General features: G+C 40.6%; 1 protein-coding gene across 1 annotated transcript in view; it reads left to right on the top strand.

The window, feature by feature from the left end:
• The window catches only part of Aoah (acyloxyacyl hydrolase), a 255,067-nt gene that overhangs the window by 24,218 nt on the left and 216,682 nt on the right, over positions 1-14,167 (top strand). The window contains exon 2 of the mRNA XM_008845432.3: positions 8,781-8,876. Within this exon, the coding sequence (XP_008843654.1) occupies positions 8,781-8,876 (96 nt within the window). The remainder of the gene's footprint in view (positions 1-8,780; positions 8,877-14,167) is intronic.

Below are 14,167 nucleotides of genomic sequence, written 5' to 3' on the forward strand. Positions count from 1 at the left end.
AAAAGTATTTGGGAGCTTTTATCTAATCCTTAAAAGATTTTAGGGTTACCTCTTCAGAGGAAGGAATGTTAGAGTAGCCAAAAGCCCATAAAAATAAATAAATCAAAGAAGAAGAAAGAGTACATGAAGTTATCAGAAAAAGGTGATGGGGAGATATGGGAGGAGTTGGAGGGGAGGCAGTGGGCATGGATTTGATCAAAACACCTTATATGCATATATAAAATTCTCAATAAATTATTTATTTAAAAATAAATAAATAATAGGATTGATGGCACTTGGTATCTTAACTCTTTTTTTAAAATTATTTTTTATATGTATGAGTGTTTTGCCTACAGGTATGTATGTGCATCCACGTTGTACAATGCTTGTCAGAAGAGGGCATCAGATCCCCTGGAACTGGAGTTACAGATGGTCGTTAGCTGCCATGTGATTACCAGGAACCAAACCCAGATCCTCTGCAAAAGCAGCCAGTGCTCTTCACAGCTGACTGCTTAACTGCTTTTAACCATCTCTCCAGCCCCTTAACTCTCATTTCTTTATGACTCATTTTTAATATTTTCTAGTTTATACACCATCTTTTAACATGGCCTAGTTTCTTCTGGTGTCTTGCTTGACTGCTGCTTGCTCTTCAATGCCCTCAGCTCTTGTTTTGACCGGTAACTGCCTAATACAATGCCTCTCTTTTTGCCAATGGTCTTGGCAAAGTTGGCAGTTTGGAAGTTGCTGAATGTTTTCTCATCAAAAACAATATTCCAAATGGCAGTTAGGTTAGGCCACAGAGCCTAATCCACCCAAATGTAGTTTTAAAAAACTAGATATTCACAATGAAAGCAAATTCAGCCCTAGAAAAGTAAAAACACTGGTAAAGCTGCATAGTTTTTCATAGATGAGACTCTGAGCTTCTACTTTGAAAATTGTTCATGAAGACTATGTCTGTCCCCTGTGGTGGCCTCAGCAGGAGGAAGGGAAAATAATGTTTGATAAATGCCTAATCTTGCTCCAAGAACCATGTGCATATAATAGGCTATCTCACTCAGCCCTGCAGCTCTGTCACAAACACCCCACTCACACAGGAATCATTTGCTAGCTCAGGATTCTGTGGACTGAACAACTGCAGCTGAAATCCTCTGGGCTCACTCCTACTCTATCCTCAGCTGGTAGACAGGGGAATGGCAAGGACGGATGGTCCAGAATGGCCTCCCTCATGAAGCTGGCAGTTGGCAGGCTGTTGGCTGGGATGCCATAATTTCCCTCCAATGGGCTAGCTCATGGCTGCACCCTAAAGGAGGTCAAATGCCACTGACAGTCACCAGGTCTCTCTGGGTTCTGCCTAAAGGAATTGTCATTTCCTGCACTTTGTATTGCCCAAGGCAAGTCACAAAGGTAAACTTGAGGGATAATGAAATAAATACCACTCTTTGTGAGAAGTACAAATGTTGACCTTATCAGTATTGTTATTTCATTCTGAGGGTGTCAAAATGTAGGTTCAGAGTAATTAGCTCTCCTGCAAATACATTATCTTGTAAGCATTAAAAGTGGGCTTTGAGCCCAGGCCTAGCTGAGCCCCACAGTCTCTACTTGATGTTTGTACCTTGGGTAGATGCTTCCTTCTTCCCATTCTCTTTCCTCTTGCCACCCTACCTCCCTATCCATGTCTCATGTCTAAGTGGGAGATGCAGAACAAAAGTAAAGGTGTGCTATGATTTGCACCTAGGATGAATGCTGACATCTCTGCTTAGGAGCAAGTACGTTATGGAACCTGTGATAAGCACTTTTGTCAAGGGAAAACTTTCAAATCAGGCATCCAGGGACAAAGTGGGAAGTCACAGCTTTTATTTCTGATCCTGCTGGCAGCAGGCCCAGGGGAGTTATCTCCAAAACCTGAGCAACAGGCAACAGTCCTTTTCCAGTCTATATATATACAGTTTAGCAACATTTCAGACCCACTCTGAAATTGACGGGTGATGGAGTCAGGTCTTCCAACCTGTGTGATGGGGGCCATGCACAGGGGTTCCCAATGTACATGTCATAAAAGGACATAAGAGGAGCATAAGTTGAAATCCCAAGGAGGAAGCATGTTTACAGAACCCAAAGCAGATTATAATGTGTTTTCTTCAGTAAACGAGAGGGCTAGTTTCCCAGGTAAAACAGGATTTGTTTTCTTGAGCCAGTGGGGGCTGGGAAGAAGAGGCTGTGCTGTGGGATTTTTCTCAATTAATTTTACTTTTTTTCTCTAATAATTTCAGTTTTTCTCTTTACTCTGGAAAGAAAATGGGATCTCTAAGGCAAGCGGGAAGTAATTTACTGAACTGTCCAGTCCCCGAGAGATAGCTTTCGAAAGAAGGGGCTTGAACGGGCATGTGCCGGAATGAGCTTGCGCACACACATCGCTCACGCTTTATGCTACCACAAAGCAAGGCAGGAATGGGAGAAATTTTAGGTGATAATGTTGGTATCTTTCTTGTTTCCTTTTATTTTCACCAAACACCTTGTCCAAGCCCTGGCTTTACTGCTTATTGGCTGTATAAACTTGGCAGGACTCTTAGCCATGCCAAACCTCCATGCACTCAACTGTAAACTGAGACTAATGATTCCTATACCAGGAGTTGTTGAGAAGGTCCAGTGAGAGAATACTGCATGTAAAACACTCTGAAAACTGCAGTGTACGCCCTAGCGGGTTGATGAATTATTGATGCCTCTACTCATAGTCCTGCTGGCCTCACTCTGACAACTGCAGGTGCTGTCAAGGCTTCTAGGTGGAGTGGGCCTCAGGCCAAGGGGGTATCAAAGAGATCGCCCTCCACAGTTGGCTGCATTTCAGCCAGTACAGATAGGACTGTAATTAGTTTCATGAATTGCTTCATTTCAAAGGATTCCAGGCCACAGCATGCAGTCTATCTGAGGTATGTGGCTGGAAGTAGAGTCCTGTGGCAGGCAATTATGCTCAGGCCCATTTGCTTCTTTTCCTACATGATCAAAAGTGTCTGTTTCTATCATACATACTGTTTTCAGATGCCAAGAAAGAAGGGATTTGCCATATATGAGGTTGCAGATGACCACTGAATAAAATGCATTGCTGTCCCCTCTCCTCACTTCTGAAATGAACAGCAGCTTGGACAAATTCACTTCCACAGAGCCAGGCCCTTTATTAGTGGCCAGAGAGCAATCTGTGATGGGAGAAATTTCCCACCTCCTGGAGAAAGGATTTGTTAGCTTGTAATGACATTGAACCCTCTTATTAGAAACTGAAGACAATTCCTTCACTCTTACTGCTAAAGAATTCAAGGCACATCTCACTGCAGACCCTGAATTAACAATCCAACTGGAAGGGAGTACAGCCCACTACAGAGATGTAGGGATAGACCCTTACATCAAAACTGTACCCAACCAGGGCGTTCACTGTTTCAGACCCCATTACCTGCGCCTCTGCAGGGTCCTTTTGATCATTAACTCTTCACCAGGCAAAGTGCTAAGAATAGGGAGATTCACCTGATCTTCAGAGACACCTGGCTCTCTTCTTTCTCTTTCTCTACCCCTCAGCCCCCACAACTCCTGCCCAGCTCTGGCCCTGTTCCTTTTTATCTACCTAATGATTTTCCAATTTTAGCTAGTCTTGTCAAGTCTTTGAAGGGATTTCTTGAAGTCAGTCAAAAGAAAAGCCTGTACCTGTACTACAAAGAAGCAGATTGGTCTTCAGGAGCCCAGTGCTTTTTGTAATTCATCCTTTTAAGCCTTGGGTTAAAACAAATGCAAACAAGTTCTGGAGAGGAATGTTCAGTGAAAGGAAACCATGACCCATGGGCCACTGGAATGGACACTCCTTAAGGTCAGACTCTAAGAAGGGTCCCTTTGTGTCCCTAGTTCCTCCAACACTCCTGCTACTCTGAAATAACGGCTGGTTTCCATGCCTTGCATCCCAGCCAGTCTATTATGCCATTAATTATAGCAAACTATTATTTTAAGTACCAAAGAGAAATAAAATTTGCTGCTAATTAAATTGTGAAAAATATGGGGAAATCTGCCACGCTCTTTCACGGGACTCGTTTCTCTCCTGAGAACGCTTCTCTCCTGTCTGCTCTTCCAGTGCCTCTGCAGGCTGCTAATGACCATCAAGTCGCTAGGAATTTGGGGTGAGTCCCCTGTACACAGGGACCAAACTCTGTTCATCTGGGGACCCATCAAAGACCAGTGATTTCTTGCCTAGAACAACTATCTTGTAGCCAGTGGTGAATGTATGCTTCTTTTGTTAAAGCCAATTGTTAGAAGACTGCTCTGATTTGGAAGAGTCTACATTCAAATTTTGCCCCCATCCCCGGAGAAAAAAAACAGCGAGCTAGTTTCTCTACTTACACAATAGCATTACACAGTATTTTCTGGACGTCTCCTTGAAGATGCACCCCTTTCCCCAGACATACAGAGGGTGTTTCCCAAGAGTGTTTTCTGCCACTTACACATTTATCAAACATGTGTGGTGCTCTTACATGGTGCTAGAACTGGAGTGGAAGAAAAAGTTACTACCTTTGCTCTCTGGGAAGGTGACATCAGAGCAGCATTTGATTCCAGTCCAGGGTCATGAATACAGAGGCCCTTTACATCCATGGCTTCCAGACCTTTGTTTTCAATCAACCTCTGATCAAAAATATACTTTTTTAATATTATTTTTTATTTTTTTAGAAGCATATCATTACAGCTTTAATATGCTCAGTGACAGTTTCCAGAGCAAAAATACAGTTCTTTCAAAAGTGGCTATAAAATTTTTAGGTTTGCTGTTAAATTAATACAGTTATACAATATTGAACTCAGTATAAGCCCTGTAAGACATAAAATTGAATGAGTTTTTAACCTTTAAAAAATATCTCCATTTCATTTTAAAATATGCTGTTTAGAAAGACTCTGTTTTGGCTACTAACACTGAGGTGTTGGCGCATGCATCTCTAATCTGTATGTATCTGATTATTACTAGTCATAATCAGTTGCACTTGGGTCCTTGGCGCCTGTGTATATCTATAAGGTCATGGGTAGATTTCAATGATAACGTTTATCACCTCTACTAATTAACGGCATAATGATCTGTCTTGACATGTATAGGCTTTTTTCACTTGTCATTCTTGAGCAGTACAGTGTAACAACTATTTGCAATAAGTATACATGTCATATTAGGAATTGTAAGGAATCAAAAGATGACTTAAAGTCTATGGGAGGATGTGCATAAGTTATATACTAATAATACTAGGCTATCTCATGTATGAAATTGAGAATGTCCAGATTTTGGCATCTGTGTGGGGCTCTAAAACTCATCTGCCACAGATACAGAGAGATGGTGGTACAGACTTCTGAGGCAAGGGAGAGGAGGATGCTGCAGATTCTGATTGGAGAGAGGAGATGGAGTTTCACAAGGATTATTGTATTTGAGGAAAGTTTTGAACAACCAGAGGTGATTGTCACAAGGAAGAGAAGGGCAGTAAATAGCACATTAAAAACAAAGTCTTGCTGGGCATTGTGGCACACGCCTTTAATCCCAGCACTCAGGAGGCAGAAGCAGGTGGATCTCTGTGAGTTTGAGGCCAGCCTGGTCTACATAGTGAGTTCCAGGCCAGCTGGGGCTTCAGGGAGACCCTGTCTCAAACCCATTAAGATTCTGTCTCTCAAAGCCTGCTGACTTAAAGGAAACTGAGGCAGCATTACAACTCACAACTGATTTTATGTTCCTTTATCATAATATTTTCAACAAGAAAATGCCATCAAGTCTATTTTCATCCCAAGATGATCCTTAGCTTTATTTCTTTGACAATATTTATCTTATCCTTACAGTGGTCTGAGACTATCTTGGTGGTATCCCTAACTCTCCTCAGTCATTTACAACACCCAAGGGAGTTTGCCATTGGTTTCTTTTAAAGGCACAGGCTTAAGGTGTTCTTCATGACTAAAAACAATGGCAAGCTAGGCTTGGAGGTTAATAATGGTTTTCCATTGTATTTAAGGTGTCTGGAATCATAACTGCAGTGGGCATAATTCCCAGGGAAGCTCTCTGCTTGGTGCCAGTATCAAGTCTCCTAATATCACTTCCAAGTCCCCATGTGCGCCCTGCATTGAATTCACTCTGGGTACCAATCACTGCAACTCACTGATGAAATGCCATAGGAAGTGATTCAGAGCAGGTTTTTTACACAGTTCTCCTCTATATGAGTACTGTGCACATTTTCTATGAATCTGATGCTTGGCCCAAGAGAAGCTAACAGCTGTTTAACTCAAAATGAGGAATGGGGCAATGTCTAGTAGTGGGAACTGGACTAGAACAAGTGAGATACTAGAGCTGGGAAGCAGCTGGAGATGCAGTCATTAACCCTTTCCCAGGAAGATCCCCAGCAGCTGACAGCCAGAATTCTCCTGACAGGGCACTTGAGGAAGCTCAAATCAAGGGCATAAACAGTGTTTGCCAATTTTCTGAACTGCTCCAAGCATCTGGTTAGAAATGATGGGACCCCATTCCACCCTCAAGGAAGTAGAGTCTACTACTAAACTCCCAAGAACGAAGCTTCAGAAGGTAGACAGGCTCTTCAAAGCCACAGCATTTACCAGTGACTGATCCAGTATTTGAACACAATGTTTTATGTTTTTTTTTCAAAGCCTTCTACTTTTTGACTGTGCTACACTGCAGCCTCTCATCACATTGCAGTAGAACTATTTACTATTGTTTCCATTTGCAGTCTTAAATTTTATTTGTTTAATATATTTGATAGACTTAAAATAACAGTGAAATTGGTTATTGCCAGATGAACTGAGTAGTTTATTATCTTGCTGTGCTGTTTCATATTTCAATGTTTTTCTAAAATGGGATTGCATTGCATTTATATTTTTAAATTATTTTTAAAATAGAACAAATTTACATGAAAAGGCTTTTTATGTCATAAAGTACTAAACAGTATTAGCTACTAAACTCACTGCAATGTTAGAAACCCCTCAAGGACCATGAATTAGTTTAAAAATCAATCCATCTTGATGGTCACTGTTAGCAAACACAATAGCAAGTAGATGGTGTCAGCCGAGGAAGATGGTATTTGTGGGTCTCAGTATCTCAGGACAGGTGAGCACCACTCTCTCAATCAGAGGAAACAGAATAACTGAGAAGAAAGTATCACTGAGCCCTGCAGTGTCTAGAGAGGTGAATGTCTCTCATTTCCTCACTAACAGTCTCTCATTTTATAGGTTTTATTTCTTTCTGTACACAACTGCATTACCCACAGTCTCTCGAGGGCCATGATGGGAATTTGGTTTCTATTTTTCCTTTTCTTAATTGAATTTTTTCCAATTTCATACAATATATTTTATTATATTTAGATCCCATCCCCTATCAACACCCCCTCACTACCCCCACCCAATTTCTTATACTCTATTTTAACCACACATTTTATATTATCTCTCTCTCTAGAGAGAGAGAGAGAGAGAGAGAGAGAGAGAGAGAGAGAGACCTACAGAGTCAGATTTGTGTCCCTAAATGCCCTTCACTGTGGTTCATCCACTGGAGCCTGGTAAACCCACCGAAAGTTACACCCTTAAAATAGACTGACTCCCCCACCACTTAGTAGCCATCAGTAGCAATACTTTCTCAGGTAGGGCTGGGGTTTCTTACCCACTTCTCCGTGTTGATGCTGGGATTTTCGTCTGTCTCGAACTTACATAGTACTTGTGCATAATGTCACCACTGCTGTGAGTTCTGCAGGGAATTTGGTTTTCATGGCACTAGAACGTGAACTGGGCCGCACTCTTTGAACAGATGAACAAGACTGAGTCTTCTCCTGGGCCCAGACACCCCAGATCTTCTCACATTCTTCTTGTTTCTAGTCAACTTCTTTAGAGAGTCTTCTTTACAATCTGCTAAGAAGTACTGACTTCTCATGTCAATGAAATCAAGTTTCCTCTCACACATTACAGATCTTGAGCCAACTACAAAACTTGTATATGAAGAAAAAGTCTCTTCTTTTAGGAAAAGGATGTTTGTGCTCTCCCAGAAATTCAGTAGAATGAGGCAAGTGATAGAGCCCTCAAGAAATATGAGCTTAACAACTCTGGCAGTCATACATGCCCTATATCAGAGTAGGAATACATCCCAATGTAACCCAGGTTTTCTTCTAGACACACATCATATTGGTACATATTTTCCAGCATGTGCTTTGTAACTTGGGATAGTTAACTCTGTATTACAATCCAGTTAATAGCACAGTTGCCCTATAAAAAACATTTTATTTCTTGCTTTATAAAGAAACCAAGGGTCAAAGGGAAGACAGTGAGTCCAAAGTTACAAATTAGACTCAATCCCAGGTTTCTGAGAAATTTCCACTACTGTTCCAAAATTGGAAATCAGACCCTAGGTCACATACTCATACTGTGTGGTACAGGAATGATCTGACTGATAAGGAGACACCCACTGCAGAGGAGAGAGACTAAAGTAGGATGTGAAAAACTGGTACCCATCTGTAATGTAGAAAACCCCCCTGCTCTATCTAATTTCTCCTCGTTTCTCCAGAATTTAAGCAAGATTCAATGCCTTCTCCAAAGTCAGAAGGCTCAAACAGCGGGACTGCTCTGATAACTCCCAAGCTTACTCTTCTCACTATACATTTCATTTTACTACATCTTTGAGCACAGTAGATATTTAAGGACAAACAGCAAGCAAAGTTCTACAGTTTGGTTGGTTTTCTTAAGGACACAGGCATGCCTCTTCCCTTCCTAATCCCCTAGCCCTGTGTGACACTGATGACATGGTCTTCTGCCCCCCACAGGCTGTGTGCTGGTGGTATCTGTGATTGAACAGCTGGCTCAAGTTCACAACTCCACCGTCCAGGCTTCAATGGAGAGACTGTGCAGCTATCTGCCTGGTAAGTCTGCCAAGGGCCCTGCTGCTCGTCCCCTGCTTGTCTTCTTCCCATGAGTCATTGTGAGGGAGTTTGTACACTGCCTATGCCTATGGGGCTGAATCTGATCATGCTATTTCTTAAGACTGATATCCCCATCTGGTTTAGAGATATTAAAACACAATGTCTACTCTAGGCAGTTCTGTCTGATATTCATTCTTCCATCAAGGGTAAGATGACATTGCTGTGGCCATTAAGGGAAAAAAATGTTGGGTGACCAGTTGTCATTTCAAATGTCACATTAGTAACGATGTGCCACTGATGATTATTGCCTTAAATATTAAGAAGTTAAAATAATGAATAATTTTATGTTAACTTACACATATATTCCCAGATACACATAACCCTACCAATACTGAGTCTGAGACTAGGAAGATACCTGATCCCCAAACCCCAAGTGGGAAGATAACCTGGGATATTCCTTTGATTTCAAGTGGCTCTCAGTAAAATCCCTCATCTGTCTTGCAAATCAAGAAACCAATTCAGTGATTTTTTAAAAAGTTGTACATTTTTTCTTTCAGTCTCAGCAAAAAGAAAATATTAACTTCATTTTCTTTATGCACTATTTTCTTTATACACGAAAGTTAGGTGAGCAGTCATAATGAAAAAACTCTCAGAGTCAAATTTTCTGTCTCTTAATAGAAACTAATTCGTTAAGCAAGCCTACACTATTTTTTCTGCTCTATAAGGTATTTGGCCAAACAGTGACTGTATCATTGATTTATACAACATGCTATGCCAATAGAAATAAAGCATTTTCTGAGAATTTATTTCATGCAGTCACAATATGTAGTTACAGGATAAAATAGAACTCAAAAAGAAAGAAGAGGAGAGAATAATGTACAAACACATGCTTAACCTGTTTGTCTCAAAGAGATCCCTGTTAAAATCTTGACATATTGATGTCAAGTCTTTTGTGAAATTAAGTCATGGCAGATAAACTTGAAATTCCCTTTGGCTTTGCCTCCCTGAGTTCCATTTCCCACCAGCTCCTTAGAAGGAGGAATGAGTATTATTCTTGCCAGGTATTAAATTTACAGAATCACTTGTATGAAACCACAGGCAAAGTGTTTTGTTGGTAATTTTTAAAAAACTTTTCTGGGTAAAACAAAACTTGTGTGGTGTTGGAAGCCACACAAGGTGAACTCTTTCATAAACAGCCCAAGTCGGCAAGAACAGATAACTAGCCTCCCCAGAATTCCCATCCATATGTGTCATGCCTTCATGGGCTCTTCTACCCACCCACAAAAGAAACATCCTGAATTTCATACTAATTGTTTCCTTACATTTCTTTATACTTTTATCATAACCATTGTCTTGCCCACATTTTGCATTTATGATGTATCTCCCAGGTTATCACAATCTACAACTTGGCTTTTCATCTTTCCCTTTTCCTTGAAATTTAGCTGTGAAATTCTACATGTAATATTTCCAATAGTCTGATCTATACTGACATCATGTATGCCTATGATGTCACTGAATTGGTCCTCTGAGCTCTGCAGATCCTCTGAACTGGAAGTTAGATCCAGAGGCTTGGTCACAATGCAGCTTGATTCCCTTGGCAAAATGATAAGTGGTATCACTTTAGAAATAAGGAAGCTACCACAAACCAGTCTCTGTCTCTCTCTCTCCCTCACTCTTGTTCTCACTCTAGCTCCAGCTCTCTTTCCTCTCTGATTCCAGCAGTTGTTGATGCTCAATTGTGAAATGTAGTGATTTATTGGGAGGCATAAAATTAGAATATCTCAGTATTTATTTTTCATTTATTAATTGCAGTATATTAGACCAACATGTTCCCTCATCGTATTTTAAGATTTTTCCCATAGTACTTAGTAGTATAGTTCGTACAGAAAAGACATGACAAATGCTTAATTTGTTTTGCTTACTTAACAGTTTTTCAAGAGAATGCACTGATTTTCTATTAGCATTTCAAAATAATCAGTCTTCTTTAAAAATGCCAGGAATTCATGAATATAAGCAAACCTGATGTGTTTCAGTCAATTGCAATCATTATCCCACTGAAGTTCAAATGACCCCTTCTTTGACCAGAAGGTCACAGGGCCTGGTCTTCAACTTAACCTTAAGCTCAAATAATCTTGGGCAGCTTCCTCGGTAACCTGAGAGACAGGATATTGTAGTCATGTCTTGTACATGTCCAGCCCTGGGCTTGAAACTGTCATCTTACAGACCCAAGTTTTTTTAGTGGCAAGTACTATTTCAAGGCCACAGCTTGGTACTTGGGAATCCCTATTATACTGAATGGTCAATCTTTCTAAGCCTCTTCAGTAGACAGTGATAGAAAACATGCATATATACTTAAATATATAATGCTTAAGATAAAATACCTAGTGAGTTCATGTTGACACTCAAATTCAAATTCAGAACTACTGAATATTTTTCTTAATCTCTTTTTTCTCCTTTACAAAGTCCTTTCCTGCAAAGATCTAATTGTCAAAATGATTGATAGAATTAAACTAGCCCATAATTACTCTTCTACCTGTCCCTTATTACACACATAACAATCTCATAATATCAGTTCTAATGTATTTCCTATTTCATATATTTAACATTTATAGAGATCAGTTAAGATTGGATTTTGCATGTACATTTTTCTCATTTTTCCACCTTTTTTATTTTCTTTATTATTTTCTATTTTATGTGTATGAGTATATTGCCTGCATGTAGGTAGGTGCAATGCCCATGGAGGTCAGAGAGGATGTCAGTTCCCCTGGAACTGGAGTTGTGGGCGGTTGTTAGTCAACATGTGGGTGCTGGGAATCGAACCCAGGTTCTCCGAAAGAACAGTTAGTGCTCTTAAATGCTGAGCCACCTTTCCAGTCCCAGCCTATCTCTCCATCTTTTAAAATCATTGAACTATATATGATCTGAACATTTGGCATTGCATAGAATACCCACCCTTTCAATCAACAACTGTTTGATTTATGTTCACCCCCTACCTCAGTGTGGATTTCTATCCAGTAGAACTGTTGTCTAAAGTTCATTCCTCAGGAAGAACTCATGGGAAAAATAGTCTTTGAATTCTTGCATATTGATAGCAAGCTGTCTGTGACCTTTAGACTTGAAGGTCAGAATCTTTCTGCATATAAATCCTTGGCACTGGTGCTGGGGAGTTGGCTCAGCGGGGAAGAGAACTTTCTGAGGCACAAACAGGAGGATCTGAGCTTAAATCCCCAGCAACACATAAAAAGCTGCACACATACTATAACCCCAAGTGCTATGGGGATTGGGGAAGTAGAGAAAGGGGGATCACTGGGGCTTGCTGGCCAGCAGCCTGGCTCCAGGTTCAGTGAGAGACCCTTTCTCAAAGGAGTAAGACAGAGGGTATAACAGCAGGATACCCAGTGTCCTCTGCTGGCTTCCTTACATATTCATGGATGTGTGTACCAGCACACATGCATGCATAAACACACACACACTCCAATGCACAAATTAATCCTCAGCACACAATTTCTTTCCCTAAATATCTTAAATACATTATTTTTTAAAAACCCCAATGTTGGGGCTGGAGAGAATGGCTCAGTGGTTAAGAACACTTGTTCTTCCAAGCGGCCTGGGTTCTATTCCCAACAGCCATATGGTGACTAACAACATTGTACACGCATAGTGTACTTACATACATGTAGGCAAAACACTCATACATAAAATAAAGATAATAAATAAAATATTTTAAAAACCTAATATTGATCTAGGCTTTTTCCGTGGAAGCCACATCTTGGTTTTGCCAAGTAGTTCAAAGGACAGGGGTGTTTGGTTTGTTTTTTATGAAGGTTAGTCATCCAAGTAGAACACGTCTCATCTATGCGTTGTTACATATCCATGCTCTCAGGCATACACTATGCTCTCTGAGTACATGACTTCCAATGTATTTTTTTTCATTTTTTTATTCACTTTTATTTTTTATGTGTGAGTGTTATGCCTGCATTCATATAAGTGCACCTGTGTTGTGCAATGCCTAAGAAAGATAGGAGAGGATGTCAGATCCCCTGGAACTGTAGTTATGGGCAGTTGTTAGCCACCATGTGGGTCCTGGGATTTAAACCCAGGTCTTCAAGAGCAGACAGTGCTCTTAACAGCTGAGCCATCTCTCCAGCCCCCTCAAATGTATATTTCTAATTGCAGGAAAGTTTAAAAATATTTCTTCAGTTTCCTTGGTTTGGGTTTCCTCTGGGGTTCCATATATTGATTCTTCATCACCTGTCTTTGATATTTTGCCTCCCTCTGAATCCTTCTTTATCTCTGTGGGTGTCTGTGCAGTGCATCGTGCATGCCAGACAAGCGCTCTGTCGATGAGATGTCCCTAACCTTCTTCATTTGTCTTTTCTTTGGAATTTGGGGGTGGGTGGGGATGAAACAGGGTTTCCTTGTATCCCCAGCTGTACTGGCACTTGCTGTGTAGACCAGACTGGCCTCAGTCTCACAGAGATGGACCTGCCTTTGCCTCCTAAGTGCTGGGATTAAAGGCATGCACGACCATGCCCATCCTCATTTGTCTTAACATGAAAAGTCTTCTCTTTCATCTTCTCTTTCTCTAAGTCATTTTGTATTGCTTCCACTGTCCTTGTTTTGTTCTAGTTAAGCTTCATTTCTTTTATAATTTTATTCTTCCCAAAGTTCTTTTATCCCATATCTGAGTTTCCTAATTCTGATTTCTTCTCTTCTTTCATGTCATATTATTTCATTAATGCCTCTTAGCTCGTATTGAAATGTTATGTTTTAATCTCTTCTTTGGGCATGATTTTCTGGCATGCTTTTACTATCTGTACAAATGCTATTCTTTTTTTTTTCTTCCTTATAATAACTTTGTGTGGGGGTTGACCTAGATACATTTCTGTTGCTCATTTTTATGTGAAATTAGTTTTCAAAAACTCTAAGGAAGAGGTGGTTCAGGGTAGTCTCTAAATGCCCAGAGCTCCTTCTCCATTGTTTTCATGTAGTATTAAAAGTACAGATTGGCTTGTTCGTTCAGACTTTCTGAGCATTTCCCCTCCCCACTTTCATCTGGAACATCTTTCAACTTTATTTTTATGCAGTTCTTTTTTTATTTCAGCTCAATGTGGGCCCTGCTCAGAAGGGACCTGGGGTCCAGCTTCTAGAGCTGATGGATGCCAGATTATTCCAACACCTTAGTCCTTCTGACTGTAAGCCCCTGGCACCCACTTGCTGTGAGCAAAAGCCCTCCCTGACTCAGTTGCCATCTTCCCATTGGTCCATTTGGCTTTCCAGTCAGCACCTGA

This window comes from Nannospalax galili, unplaced genomic scaffold (assembly GCF_000622305.1).
Source record: "Nannospalax galili isolate Female #2095 unplaced genomic scaffold, S.galili_v1.0 scaffold962, whole genome shotgun sequence".
Taxonomy (NCBI): Eukaryota; Metazoa; Chordata; class Mammalia; order Rodentia; family Spalacidae; genus Nannospalax; species Nannospalax galili.